This window comes from Rhinolophus ferrumequinum, chromosome 13 (genome assembly GCF_004115265.2).
Source record: "Rhinolophus ferrumequinum isolate MPI-CBG mRhiFer1 chromosome 13, mRhiFer1_v1.p, whole genome shotgun sequence".
Lineage (NCBI taxonomy): Eukaryota > Metazoa > Chordata > Mammalia > Chiroptera > Rhinolophidae > Rhinolophus > Rhinolophus ferrumequinum.
In genome coordinates this window covers 21751171-21767013 of record NC_046296.1, presented here as the reverse complement: position 1 = coordinate 21767013, position 15843 = coordinate 21751171, and the positions used below count along the sequence as shown (strand labels likewise).

Sequence of the window (15843 nt, the reverse complement as noted above, 5' to 3'; positions counted from 1 at the left end):
GGGAGCCTTTGGGAACGTTACAATAAAGGAAACTGGATGAAGTTTATCTCATAGGCTGCCAGTGAAAGAGTCTAAGCATGACAGAGTCATGCACTGAAATGCAAGACCGGTGACTAAAGGGATCAATTCTGTAACTATTGTAAAAGTCTAGGTGAGAGGAGCTATTGCCAAGGCCAAAGATGAGAGGCATTTCTGAGATGAAATCACAAGGGTTAGTAACTAACTGGATGTGGTGGTAAGAACAATGAGCCAAAGACAGCCCTTAGGTTGTCTAACAGGATGTGTGGTACTATCATGGAGAGAGCTCAGAACTGCAGAAAAGAGGATGGGTTTGGTGGGAGTAGCTAATAGAACACGTTTAGCCTAAGAGAAACCATCACAATGGGCTCAGGTAAAGGTAAGAAGAGGAAGTCATGCCCACATTCTTACAGGAGCTGCTATCTGGAAGGCCCAGTGTGCCCAAGGTTTCTCATCTGTGATCTTGTTTGATTTTAGGGATTATTCCTTTTCTGAATCTGAGTAATATCAAGATATAAAATACCCACACCCACACTTCATTTGGACCAAAAGTTATCATAAATCATATTGAGTTTGTTGTGATTATCTTCAGCTTCAACAAATGATGAGTCAGATTAACTCCATGTCAAAGTGTCTTGCTAACCAGGCAGATATTACAATGTGCCAAGAATGGTACATTGGATTATGACACAGATATTGAAAATGAAGGAAGTTATCTTTGGAGTCTTTGACTCCACCTGGTCACACCTAGTTTGAGTAATTCCATGTCAAGTACAAATATGAGAAGGCTTCTTGCCTGAGTCCATGCCTGCCTTCTTCTCCATTCCATCACTTTCGTGACGCCAACATGAAGCTCACAGTGAGTAGACTTTTCCTTTTGAATTTATTACCATATATTAGGAGACTGTTAACATTCTGAGCTAAGGGAATCTGCTTCTTACAACAATATTGCCGTAATGAAAATTTTTGTTTAAAAAAATCTTTTTTTTTCATGGAATTGTGACATTTATAAACATCTCTATAGAGAAAGATAGTTATACTTGGATTAAACAGTTGTGTCAGCCTCTTATACCATGCTATCTTAAATGAAATTACTTTCCAGATCTTCTGATTTAAGTCTGGGCAAAGAGCAAGCAGTCCCTAAGCCCTAGAAAATGCCTGATTTTTCTCTCCTCACATTCTTGAATTCCTCTTTTACCCAACTCCTGAGTATGTTCAGGCAAGATAAAAAGCATATCATCAAAAGACATGAGTGAGAAACTTACTGTCACATTCTCTGCTGTCAAATGGACCTCCAAATAAGAACAATTTGGCTTGGACCCTGTACGTAGTCATTTATTTATGTAAATATCTAAAGCATGAAGCTAGTGTAGCATCTCACCTGTGGTTCCAGATAAAAGGCTGAGAATATAACAGGTGGACCACAAAATTCTGCAAAAATAACTGGTGGTAACATGTGTCTCTTATAACAGCATGCACAGGGGTTGCAATCAGGTAAGTATTTTCGTGTTTCAATATGCTAAATACTGAAATATATTACGGCAGACTCTGCTTCATAATGGAGTTGCTAGTGTAAAATCATTATCTAGAAATAAGTTCTAATAGCAACAATTTAGAAAAAAAGAGGTCAGACGTGGATGTCTCCTAGTTCTGCCTTGAACAAGAGGTACAACCTTGGCCAATGCAAACTTAGTCAAGTCACTTAAGTGACTTTTGAAACTCAATTTCCTCATCTGTGAAAGGACCGAATTGTACTAGTAGTTCTCTAAAATGTCTTTTACCTCTTGACTCTTTTTTTTTTTTTGGGAGACTAATGTTTACTTCCTCCTTTAGCTATCAGGAGAAAAATTAAACAAATAAAAGAAAATTACCTTGAATCACCAATGCAGTTCTTAAACCATTTTGTCCCCAGCAAAGGAAATGAGAATAGGTGCTCAGAATCAGGAACCCTGCATAAAGCTCGGTGATAAGCAATGTCATGTACCTGGTGACAAATGACTAAATCAGGCACTGGGACAGTTATTGTCTTCCCTTCTGCTAACCACACTTGAGAGCCAGACACTCTATCCTTGGCCTGTCAGCACCAGTATCTAATCTGCTTACTTATCTGTTGCTTTTTAAAAAGTTAAAAAATTTAAAAAAATTGAAGACTACTTCTGCCTTGTGGAGGTCTAGGAAGGAAGGAAAGCATTCAGATCAATCCTTTTATCTGAAAATCATTCCTGTTTGATTTCCAGATCAAATAGGAAAATTAACTTAAATCATTTTCAGATGCGATCTTTAGAACTTATCACCATTTTTCATATCATGTATGCTATTCATTTTCAACTTTATTTTTTCAATATACTAACATTTCGTTAGTTTTTTCATAAGACCCACATTAAAAATTCTAAAACTACCAGTGGTGCCAAAAAAACGTACACAAGTGGACACTTTGGTCAGCGTTGCTCAAGCAGTAGTTTGCCGTAATCAGAAGCATCTGGACTCTGATGGTAACCACTTTGAGCACCTCTTGTAATTGCAGAAGTCAAACATGACTTATATATTGGTATATATTGAGTATCACAATTTTAATAGTTTTCCTTTTTAAAAATGTGCTTACATTTTTTGGCACCTTCTGTATATATCATAAAAAACATAATTACTATAAGTAATTAACCTACAATTCTACATTATCATTAAAACTGTCTATGGTTAAAAAAGTACAAGGTCAAAGAAGAACAGACGGGCCACTCAACAGAGTGGTAAAATTAGTAAATATTTTCCATAAGCTTGGATAGGGAAAGAAAGGACACTGTTTTGCCATGTAACAGGAGACCGATGTCTCTGTGTGATTTCAGATTGTCTTTGCCGGACTTCTTGGCGTCTTCCTGACTCCTGCCTTTGCCCAATATGTAAGTCTCACTTTTTCAAATTGTGTTACCAAACTGTATTGCCCAAGAAATGTGGTATTAAAGCATTATCAATTTTTGATAAACCTCAGAATATCAACATCGGTGACAGCAACAACAGCGGTGGAAGTGGGCTGCAGACAGTGAGCGTCAATAACGAGCACAACGTGGCCAATGTAGACAACAACAACGGCTGGGACTCCTGGCACACGCTCTGGGATTACAATACTGTGGGTAGCCGCCATGATTTCTATTCTTTACAAAGACGACGTTTCTTTTGGCACACACAAAACGTGTCTGCTCACCACCAAAATAATAAAATTCTAACAGCACAGAAGCATCGAGTTATAAGTAAAAGTGCTATTTTGCTCACCCAGTTTCACCCCCTCTCTGTAACTGCTATTAATAAGTGTCCCACCATCAGTTAAAATTCAAACCAGCGAACAGTCATTAGGACCCACTACGTTTAAGGGGTCATGGGGCTAGACGACAAATATGAATACCCTTTGGCTTTGCCTGCAGACCCCCTCCATAATGATGAAAGACCTTCACTACATCACCGCTGCCAAAACATAACCTATCTCATTCTATCTTCAATTTCCTTCTAAAGCATCACAAATTGACATTTCACCTATAATTCAAAAGGACCAAAGCAAGTGTAAATGATGATGTTAATTGGTAAGGGAAGCAAAAAACCACTTCGCTCTGGTTAGAAGACCCAACTCTGCAATTACCAGCTCCATAGTTAACAAATTTTGTACTCTTAAAAAGCCAAATCTTTATTGTTTCAGTTTTATCATCTCATCAATTAGAAAACGAATTCCTGTCTTACCTTCCTCCTTGAAATGTTGTAAAGCTCAATGGAGATGAAAATATGATAGTATTTTAAAATTTATTTTAGCAAAATAGACATGTAGAGTGTCTCCTACCATGCGAGAACACGAAGATAAAGCAACAAGTCAGACTCTAAGTCTCTGCCCTCGGAGGTTTATCCTTACAAATGGTAGCAATAAATATGATTGCAAAACAGGGCCAGATCCTGTACTCTTACCCCAGTTCTTAATGATCTCAGAGTTCCAGTTCCCTCTGCTGGTGAAACTGATTTCTGATAAGGAATCAGTTCTCCTTGGAGAACATACTCCTCACTATATACCGCCTTCCTGACAGGGCTTTGCTGCAATCAGACTCTTTAACAAGAAGGCATGCATTGTGCACAAAATGAACAAAGATGCCACGCCCTCTCTTCAAGCCTTGGATACAATGGTCAAGGAAAAGAAGGTAAAAATAAGAGTCTTTCTGTTCTTGTTTGGGGGAGGTCTTATGATCTCCAGTAGAAAAGGAGATCCCAGCCCTTTCCTCTTCACCCCAGTACGTTGTAGTGTGCACCACAAAAAGGGAAGAAGAATTGGTAAGTGCCCGAGAAGTAGCTGCCACCACACTCAAATGCTATGGCTCACATCTGCCCCTACAGAGGCTCTCAGAGTATCTAGCCCTTCCTGTGAGAGGAACAAAGCTCTGCTCATGACATGAAGAACCGTTGGCACTTCTCCAAGGACATCTTTCTGCAGGAGTTGTATTAGGACTATTAGATTTAGCAAATAAAAATAAAGGATACCCAGTTAAGTTTGAATTTCAGATAAGCAATGGATAAGGTTTAGCATAAGTATATCCTATGCAATATTTAGGACATATTTACATTAAAAAATGATTTGTTGTTTATCTGAAATTCAAATTTAACTGGGCATCCTGTATTTTATCTGGCAACTCCAGTTGCGGTAGGTGAAGAAAAGGGATCCATTATTCTTTAAAACGTTTGCCTACGTTCATATCCTATAATTGATAAATGGGTACCTCTCTTGAGAAGGTAGAAAAAAATAAACTGCATTCTCAGAAGCTGGTCATCATATAGCTCAATCCCAGAAATTTAAGATGACCAAACTAGGCCCAAGCTTCAGAATAAATTTATCCTCAGACTTCTGTTTTTATGAGACGCTGAGGTTTCAAACCAGCTAAATCCCTTGAGACACTTAGAAAATTTGAGATATACATGGTTGTAATTGGTTCTTCTTCATTTTGGTTATGGAAAAATTATAGCCACGCAATACTGCCTGTTGATCTTGTATTCAACCCTCAATTCAACAAACCACTGGGCTTAGCATTCATTTTTTCTCTTCCTTTTCCTCTGTCCTCTCCATATTCAGCTTCAGGATAAAGGACCAGGGGGACCCCCTCCCAAGGGCCTGATGTACTCAATCAATCCTGACAAAGTCAACAACCTGGATGAGTTTGGAAAATCCATCGCTAGCATGTGCAGGCGGGTTCCAACATACATGGCTGAAGAGGTTCGAGGTGAGTGGTCCACCTACTGTGCACTCCAAGTTAGTGCTGGTGGAATTGTCAGACTATTCTCGAGTGTGTCCACAAAGGACACTAACTACTCAGAGATGGTAATCAAGGCTAAGACTCATGGAGCACTTGCTCCATGCTATGCGCTGTTCCACATGATTTATGTGTGTGAACCGCTTGCTCCTGACAGCAATCTTATGTAATAGGTTCTATTACTGTTCTCACACTATGGATGAGGAAACTGAGACACAGAGAGAGGTCACAAAACTTTGCCCAGATCAATCCTCAGCATTTTGGCTGTGGATTCTGTGCTCTTAAGCATTCTGAAATACTGCTTTTCAAGGATGAATCTAGAGTACATTCAAAACATTGAATGTCTCTATTTCTTTGAATGAAGAAATACATGAGCCACTAAATGAAAGGACAATGCCAACAGAATTTGTTGACTTTTAATAGCTCAAACAATTACTTAAATTCTGGACATTCAAAGAATAACTTACACAAAAACGAAGTATCGACCTAGGAACCTAACCTAACAGCAACTTTTCAGATCTTTGAATCAATTGATTTAATCATCATAGCTACCTAACTAGATCTTAAAATTGTTGCAGAGCTAGTTTGGAAAATGTGTGACACCCCTTTCCCCAATGTCTGTCCCCTCCCCCCAAAAAAAGAGTTCTTGAAAAGACATTGATATTGTTTTGTTCTTTTTTTATCAGGAGCAAGCCTGTTGTTCTACTCAGGAAAGTGCTTCAATGTTAATATACTCTGGATTTTGAATGCTTCCTTCTGTGGAGAAACAGAGGAAAACTGAACAAAAAAAGTTGCTGTGGAATACCAGTTGCTGTAGAATATCAGAATATTCTATGCAGAAAAATATGGGTTCTACTGGTTTTTATCATGTCATTCTGAAATGTTTTCTCCTAGTTATGTTTGGTTTCTTTAAATTTCAATAAACCGATTTAGCACTGAATTTAGTTTAACCTAAAATTCCTTATACTTCCATTGGGAATGCACAGGATCAAAAGAGCAATGTGGTTGTAGCAAGTTGTCGAAGTGCATTAAACCCAACTCTTAGCCTCTACGCAGGACCTGTCCCTTATAAAGAACTCCTTCAGATGCAGCAGATGCTACTCACCACAGCTCTGGGAATGGTGCCAAGACCATCTGACTGCTCTGAAGACTGCTGTATAGTTGATATGCACTGTAACACTTCAGATCAGCTAGGGCCAAAATCCACTCAAAGTAGTTTAGGTCAGAAAAGGAGGGGTGGTTATTGCGAGGATGTTAGAATATCTACAATAATCTTAGGGCAAGAAAAGCAACTGGTATCAAAGAAACTGGAGCCAGAAACTATATTGACACCAAGACCCAAGTCTCCTTGTCACTCCCTGAAGCCATGTGTTAGCTTATCTATGCTTCTCTCTAAATTCTGCTTTCCTCTTCTTTCCATCTTGCAGATAGCTTTTTCTGTACTCATGACAGAAGATGGCTGAACCAAAATGTTAGCCTCATCTCCCGTGTTTACACTTCTTTCCAGCTTAAGAAGTAATGTCTAAGACTTTTGAATCCCAATTCTAATTTTCCTTCACCCTGTTTGGTTCAAAAGTTCATGACCTTCGTTTTTTGAAGGCCATGGAAGTGAAGTAACATGGTACACTGACAGCACCGAGGTCTCCCCTGAAGGAAAAAGATCTCAGAGAAAATAGAGATTTCAAATGTTATGTATTACAATATAAAACTACAATTCATTTCTAAAAATTGCTCTCACACATTTTTTTAAATCCTTGATGCCATAAAAGGATATCTAAAGTATTTTCATGTCTTCAGGTGGGATAGCCTTAAATAACCCTACCAAACAAGACTAAAGACATTAATTCCCACCATTTGAAAAAAAAAAAAAAACACCAATATTTGCCATCTTAATTGGAAGGAAATTATAATAATTTTCTTTAGCTTGAGACAATTTCATTGCTGTTCACATGAAGTGTACTACCAATGTAATAGAATTTCCAAAATATCCTGAAGTCATGAGATGTGGAAGCCTGTCAAAGACTCATCAAAGATCAAAAAATCTTAGATACTGCCCAACTCCGAGTAAAAAAAATAAATAAAACTCATAAACTGGATACAATGTCATGTGGATGACTTTTGGGAACTGGTGAATCCCATGTTTCATAGAAGTATTGCCTAGTCACTGTTTTAGGATAAGCAATTAAATTCTCTAGGAAGATATACAAATTCTAGATGATATATACCTATCAAAATATATGAAGGAAAAACTAAAAATTTCAGAGAATTTAACAATCTTGCTATACTAAAGATGTTTAACATATATTGTTTTCTAACTTATAGACAAAACATTTAAGGATATAAAAAATGTTAATACAATTAACAAGCTTATTTTAATGAACATATATAGAACACTACAGAATACATATTCTTCTTAAGCATATATGGAACATTTACAAATATTGATCATATATTGAGGGATAAATCAGATCTCAAAAAGTTTAAAATAATTAGTATCATAAAGAACACATTTTTCTGACTTCAGTTTAAGATAGAACTATCCTCTGAATAAAACAAGATAGTTCCATTTGTTTTGAAATTAGGCAGCATACTTCTAAATAACACATAAGCCAAGGAAAAAATCATGACAAATAGAGTGTATTTTGAACTGTGCAATAATGAAAGCATTTCATATCAAAATCTTGTGAGTAGCAGCTATAACAATTTAGTCTTAAAAGTTCATTTTATAAAAGAAGAAAGGCTAGAAATTGAATCAAACACACAACTTTAAAAGTGAGGGAAAAGCACAAAATACCCAAAGTAAATAGGAGGAAAGAAATAATATTGACAATATCAGAAGTTAATAACATGGAAAACAAATATACAATAGTAAGACTCAACAATGTCAAAAATTGGTTCTTTGAAAAGGCATAAAATTAACAAACTTACAGTAAAATTGACCAGAAATTTAAAAAAATATAAATCACAAGTAATGCTAGGAATGAAAAAAAAAATGTTAAGCTACAGATGCCACAGATATTAAGATGTTAATAAAGTGATATTGTAAACAATTTTATATCAATAAATTTGAAAGCTTAGGTACATTGAATGTCTAAAAAACAAACTCACCAAAGCACACTCAAGAAAAAACATAAAGCCTTAATAATTTTATAACTAGTGAAGGAATTAGTTCAGAAGTTTAAAATCTTTACGTAAGAAAATTCTAGGCCAAAATGGTATTTACACTGAGATTCAATAAACAATGAAAATACAGATTATTCTAATTGTATAAAGCTATTCAAGTGTATAAGGGAGAAAAAAGGAATACTCTCCAAGCCATTTCATGAGAATATTATTAAGCTGATTGCAAAACTTGACAGGGATTGTATGAAACAAAAGTACACGGCAATCTCAGTCATGAAGATAGATGTAAAATGTCTTAACAAAATGATAGAAGTCAACTGAGCAAAATGTAGAAGATAATACAGTATGACTGTGTTAGATTTTTTTCTAGCAATACCCATTGGTTTGATATTAGGACATTAATAATGTCATTTGGCACATTAAAAGATCCAAAGACAACAATCTGATGATGTATCTCAATAGCAGCAAACTTACACAATAAAATTGAATATTCATTCATGATAAATAAGTAATTCTTAGAAACTTTGGAATTAAAAGAAACTTCATTAAATCATATTTTAAAATCTACTGTAAGCATCATGTAAAATAATGAAAGCAACGTTGTTAAGACAAGAAACAGCTTCTAGAAATATTGTACTGACAGTTAGTAAAGCAAGAAAAAGAAATAGTAAACATAAATAAAGACAAGAAAGAAAGAGAGAAGGAAGGAGAGAGGGAGGGAAGAAGCAAAGAAGAAAGAAAGGAAAGAAGGAAGGAAGGAAGGAAGGAAGGAAAGAAGGAAGGAAGAAAGATTATTATGCTCAGATGACATGGTTTTCTGTGAAAAACACATGCCTCTATAGATAAGTTATGGGAGTCAGAATATCTAAATGGTTCATGCGTACAAAAATAACTATCAAATAATAATTGCATTTCTGTACATCCTCAGCAAACATATAGAAACTTTAATTGCTTAAATAACATTTATAATAGCAGCAAAAGATATGACATACCTAAGAAAGATTAGTTAATTTATTTAACAATATTTCTTAAATACCTGCTCTATGCATAGCACTATTGCACACACTTGAAATACATCAGCTAATAAAAATGCAAAGGTCTTTGCCTAACGTAGCTAGCATTTTAGTTAGAGGAGGCAGAAACAAATGATAAACATAATTAATACACAAACAGATACATAAATAAACAGTAGGATATTTGGTAGGATAGTATTATGTACTATTATTTAGTATGATAGAAAATTATAAATACTAAGGGGAAAATGTAGAGCACAGTAAGGGGAATCAAGAATGCCAAGCAGGAAGACGCAGCTTGCAAATTTTAATAGGTATTTAGGTTAGGCATCATTGGGAAGGTGACATTTGAACAAAGACTGAAAGAGATAAAGTAGTTCTCCATGCCCACATTTCTGGCAGAAAAACATTATGGGCCAAAGAAATACCAGTGCTAAGGCCTAAGGCAGAAGTGTGCCTGGCATATGAAAAGTGCAGCAAGGAGGTCAGTGTGGCTGAAGCAGAATGAGCAAAACAGAGAGCAAAAAGATGAGGGCAAAGAGGTAAGAGAAACCAGATCATGAAGAGACTTGCAGGCAATTGGCAGAACTTTGGGTAGGATTCTGAGTAAAATAGGAAGAAATCGCAGGAATTTGAGGCAAGATAGAAGGGGGTCTTATTAAGTAATAAATTAAACAAAAGATATGCTAGACTTCTATGGAAACTTTATTGAGAGACATTAAGATAGACTAAATAAATACAGATAAACCATGGTGATGAATTAGAAGATTCAATAGTATAAGAATGTCAGCTCGACCTCAATCTGTAGATTTAATGCAATTAAAAATAAATTCCCACAGATCATGTGTGTGTATACGCGTATGGGCTACATAACAAGTTCAATTTAGATTATACATGGAAGATTAAGTGGCCAGTGGAGAGACAATTCCTCACAGATCGTTTGTTTCTATACATGTTGTGAGGAGAGGCAATGACCTGCCTTTTGTTCCCTACGATTTTTACAACGATGTTTGCATAGCAAACAGCCTTGGGAGATAGACATATTGTCTCTTTTTAGAACAAAAAGCAGGCATATGGACTGTCTATTATATAAATTTGAATTCTCTAAGCTCAGGGTCCTCTCTGTAAAGCAACCCACTGTGTGTGCAAGCATCCAGCTGGGTCCATAATGCATTACCCTTGGAACATGTGGGCAAAGGGCACTGACACCAACATGCTCACACTCACACTATTTGTTGTGCCACTAGTGATAATGTCATTTGTCTCTTACCCAGGAGTCTCATTCATGAAATTATGGTACACTAAATTTTTAGATTTCAAGTAAGGCAAAAATCTCAAACTCTTCCTGAAAGGGCCAAGTTACTGATGTAGAACAACAAAATGAGTGAATATGACCCATCAAAATTATTAAGAAGACATAGTAATTAAGACAATATGATATGAGTACTGGGATATGCAAATACATCAATGGAACAAAATAGAAAGCACACAAATAGATCCATACATCTATAGACGACTAAAATAGATGTAGTTTGCATTGTAGGTCTATGGGAAAAAGATGAACTTTTAAACAACTGGTGTTAAAATAATTAGGTAGCCATATGGAATAAAAAGAAATGAGAAAGTGACACCAGACCCCCACTTGACATGTATTAAAAAATTAATTCCAAGGATATTGAAAACAAATATGAAAAGAAAAATTAAAAGCCTTAGAAGATACAACTTTATGATTAGTGAGAGATGTATATAAAGTTTAAGTTTATATAAAGTTTATATAGTTATAAAATGTATTGATAAATTTCTCTACATTAAAAATAAGAATGTCTGAAGAGACCAAAAATAGAATAAAAAGACAAGCCATAAACTAGCAGAGATATTTACAACACATAAACTATATAAAGGATTAGTATAAAAATTATATAAAGAACTCCTACATATCAATAAGAAAAAGATAAATAACTAATAGAAAAATGGACATGAATAGGTTTCATGAATGGTGAATCTAGATAAGAAGATATCTTAACTTCCTTAGTAATAAGGAAAATGTAAGTTAAATCATGAGATATCGATTCATATCTATCTGACTGGCAATGAAAAAGTCTAATATCAGGTGTTAGAGAGGGTGTTGAGTAACAAAAACAAGCCAGGGCAAGCATGAATTGATACAACTTCTTTGGAAAACAATTAAGCATTGTTTAATAAGCTGAAGATGTGACTATCTGTGACCCAACCATTCTACTCTTAAGTATACTAGGGGTGCCAAAAGAATGTATAAAAGTGGACACTTTGGTCAATGTTGCTCAAGCAGTAGTTTGCCATAATCAGAAGTGTCTGGACGCTGATGGTAACCACTTTGAGCACCTCTTGTAATTGCAGAAGTCAAACGTGACTTGTATTCATCTTTTGTTATCGGTATATATTGAGTATTACAATTTTAATACAAGATTCCTTTCTTAAAATGTGTATACATTTTTTTGGCACCCTCTGTATATCCTAGAGAAATTCTTGAACATGGGCATCCAGAAATATGTACAAGAATGTTCATTGCAGCAGTGTTTGGAACAGCAAAAAACTAGAAACAGTCTAAGTATTTGCCAACAGTAGAATAGATGAATAATAAATCATGATGTTTATTTAGTATAATACTAAACATCATCAAAAAACCCCATAAATTAATCACAGTGACGCACAACACAGATGACTCTCTGAAAAAATAAGCTTGAGTCCAAAAAGCAAAATATATTGTGTTTATATGAAGCCCCAAAACAGGCAAAACAACATACATATTTTAAAAACACATGCATATGTGATAAAACTTGACTAAACGCAAGGGAATGATAACACAAAATTTTGCATAATTGTGTACCCCTGAGAGGGAAAGAAGGGTTCATGGAGGGACAAATGGAAGATTTCCACGGTAGTGGTAATGCTTTCTCTCTTTCTCAAACTAGATTGAGGAATGGGGAGTTCACGGGTGTGTGTTGTATCATTATTCTTTATGCTTTACATATGTTATTAAATAGCCTTTTGTACTTAATATTTAATTATAATTTTTAAGTCAAAAGTACAGGAAGATAATGTTATGAAAACAATAAGAGGGTAGACCTGAGTGGATGGAAAGAAACTGCTGTTTTATTTCAATATAAGGCAGAGATCTCTCATCTCTTGCTCAGCTCTGAGGCTGGTGGTTCCAAACGTTCGTTCAGCCTTTGACCCCTGTCCCCAAAAGAGGGGCGTAAGTGAAAATGAGTTCATTCAACACCAGGATGCCAAGAGGTCTGCAGAGAGAAGCTGCTGTTCCTCAGCCTGTGCCAGGGCTGAGCCCTGCTCTCCACAGGACTCTAAATCACTGCTTGGAGGCCTGCTGTGCAGTTTCCCATTTTCAGTTTTGTTTGGATTTATGGATAACCTGAGTAACAATCCAAACTACGGCTCGCCCTAGCACCTCTGCTCACCCGAAGTCAGGAGGAGATGCAGGAATCACAGAACTGGCAGACAGAGTCATTAGAAGTTTTAGTGATTTCATAACCCCAAGAGGCACCAGAGATGAGCAGATAATATCCTGTTGTAAGTCTGACTCTAAGAGAGAAACATTAACAGAAAATATTTTAGATAAGTCCCTGCCCATGATTAGAGTATCTTTCTGGTCTCCCAACTGCACTTATGACGTAACTAAATAGTTTAAACCAAACTTTCAGTAGTTGAATCCTTCCAGAACATTCACTAACAAATTTTAAACTAAAATCAATTTTTCCAAGGAACTTTCATATCAATAGGTACATATACGTATTAACTGAGTTTTACACTTCCCGAATATTCAAAAGTTGATAATAACCAATCAAGAATATCAGGAAGTACACCAAATTTAAGCATAAGAAGAAGTATGCCAAACCTTACATTTAAATCCCTTCTACCCAGGTATTCAAATTAGACTGGGTCTGTTTTAACCATCTTCTTCCCTAGTATTATCTTGGTCTACAAGATTCAAACCAGACAACAAATCTATAGCTCAGTTTCCTCAACAATATCACATCCCATTTGCAACTCTATATTTACGCTATTCATTCATTCATTCACCCATTCATTTTTTAACAAGTATTATTGAGCCCTTCCTATATGACGGACTTTTCTAGGAACTGGAGATAAAGCAGGAAAAATATGCAATTAAAGTGTCTGTCTTCATGAAGTTTACATTCCAGTGGTGGAGAAAAACAATAAATAAACAAATAAATACACACTATGAATAATGATGGTAACTGTTAAGAAAGGAACAGAATAACATGAAGGAAGAAGGAAAACCATCAATGGAAAGTTGAGGTGAGAAACGAGTTGTATTTTTTATTAGATAGGCTGGTGTGTAATAAAGAATATTGCTCGCCTCTGTCCCAGGTTGCTGGGAGGTAGTCTCTAAACCCTTGTAATTTCCCAAGTAATAGGAACATCTTTGTTATTCACAGTGATCCCCTCAGAGCACACCTGATAGTTTATGCTAATGAGATGATTCATAGTGGACCCCTAGACTTTTTATGTGAAGGAGATGACTTAGGATGGGGACTGGTCGTGCCAGAAAGACATACCATGTGAGGATATCAGCCTGACCTCAGGGGAGGTAAGGAGGCTGGAGATTGAGTCACATGACCAATGATTCAATCAATCATGCCTACCTAATAATGCCCCCAAAAAAGCTAAAGACACCAAAGCTTGGGTGAACTTTCCTAGTTGGCAATACTCTACGTCAATGTGCCAAGAGGATCACAATCCTGACTCTACAGAGGAGAGGACAAAGGAAGCTGCATGACTGGGTCCCTCCCAAACCTAACCCTACGCATCTCTTTGACTCGTTCTGATTTGTATCCCATTACTATAATAAACTATAATCATAAGTATAGTGCTTTCCTGAGTTCTGAGTCATACTAATGAAATTTTGAACCTAAGAGGGTAGTGAGAACCCCTGAATTTATAGCCAGCTGGTCAGAAATGAGAGTGGTCTGGAGACTCCCAGACTTGCAGCTGGTATCTGAAGTGAAGGCAGTCCTATGGAGATAATAACGTTTACAAATTTGATAACCTAGGCAATGATCAATTTTTTAAAAAACATTCCAGATATATTTAAAAGGAATGCGTGTCATCTCCAGGATTCAAAGTAGAATGTAAAGTTACAGAGGAGGAACTAATTCCTTGCCCTTGAGTGGGGGTTGACTCAGTGACTTGTTTCTCACAAATAGAGCACGGAAAGGGAAAAATAATAACTTTGCAGTGGGGGAACCTGACAGACAGCACCTTAACTAAGGGATCAAGGCAAACATCGGCAGTACTAAGTCATGTTGATATCACGTACCCTCTGATACGATGTGCCCTCATCTCTCTGGCATTCTTCCCCCAAGTCTATCACCCCAACATAATCATGAGAAAACATCAGGTAAACTCAAACTAATGGGAATTTTACAAATTATCTGATAGTACCCTCCCAAAGGGGCAAAGCCCTTGTATTAGTTTCTCGAAGCTGCTACAACAAATTGCCACAAACCCAGTGGCTTAAAATAGCAGATATTTATACTCTCATAATTTGGGAAGCCAGAAGTCCAAAATTAGTGTCAGCAGGGTTCCACTCCTTACAAAGGCTGTGGGAAGAATCCTTCTTTGCTTCTTCCAGCCTCTGGTGGCTCCTGATATTCCTCTGCTTGTGGCAGCATCACTCCAGTCTCTGCCTCTGTTTTCATATGACCTTCTTCCTAATATGTCTCTCTGTCTCAAATCTTCCTCTTCTTTCTCTTATCAGGACACTGGTCATTGGCTTTAGGGCCCACCCTAAATCCAAGATCATCCTATCCTGGGATCCTTAACTTACTGACGTCTGCAAAGACCCTATTTCCAAAATAAGGTCACACTTGTGGGCCCAGGGGTTAGAGCTTGGACACATCTTTTGGAAAGACCCAATTCAACTTTCTAGGAGGCGACTGAGAAACTGTCACAGATTGGAGAAGACTAAGGAGATATGATGACTAAATGCAATGTGGTCTCCTGGATTGTATCCTGGAGCAGAAAGGCAGACATTGAAGAAAAAACTGGTAAAATCCGAATAAAATCTATATGTTAGTAATAATATTGTTGACAATGTTAGTTCTTTTATTTTTTCTATTTCTTTTTTTTTTAATTAAAATGTATTGGGATGACAATACTTAGTAAAATTACATAAGTTTCAAGTGTACAATTCTGTAATACATCTATATATCACATTGTGTGTTCAGCACCCAGAATCAGTTTTCCTTCCATCACCATATATTTGATCCCGTTTACCCTCTTCTACCACCCGCCACCTCCAGTAAACTATTGTCTGTGTCTATGAGTTTATGTTTCTTTATTCGTTTGTCTTGTTCCTTTGTTGCTTTCAGTTTCATAGCCCACATATCGGTGAAATC

At 36.4% G+C, this 15843-nt stretch overlaps 1 protein-coding gene across 1 annotated transcript; it reads left to right on the top strand.

The window, feature by feature from the left end:
- The first annotated feature begins 839 nt into the window (after positions 1 to 839).
- On the top strand, positions 840 to 6069 carry GKN1 (gastrokine 1). Its single transcript, XM_033125604.1, has 6 exons — positions 840 to 877; positions 2859 to 2912; positions 3002 to 3139; positions 4077 to 4187; positions 5111 to 5258; positions 5975 to 6069. Exons 1-6 carry the CDS (start codon positions 866 to 868, stop codon positions 6067 to 6069), a joined length of 558 nt encoding a protein of 185 aa, XP_032981495.1. The 5' UTR covers positions 840 to 865.
- Positions 6070 to 15843: the final 9774 nt, after the last annotated feature.

Coding starts and splice junctions, on each gene's coding strand:
- GKN1 (XM_033125604.1), top strand. Junction 2,913..3,001: donor CTCCTGCCTTTGCCCAATAT/GTAAGTCTCACT, acceptor GATAAACCTCAG/AATATCAACATCGGTGACAG. Junction 3,140..4,076: donor CGCTCTGGGATTACAATACT/GTGGGTAGCCGC, acceptor CCTTCCTGACAG/GGCTTTGCTGCAATCAGACT.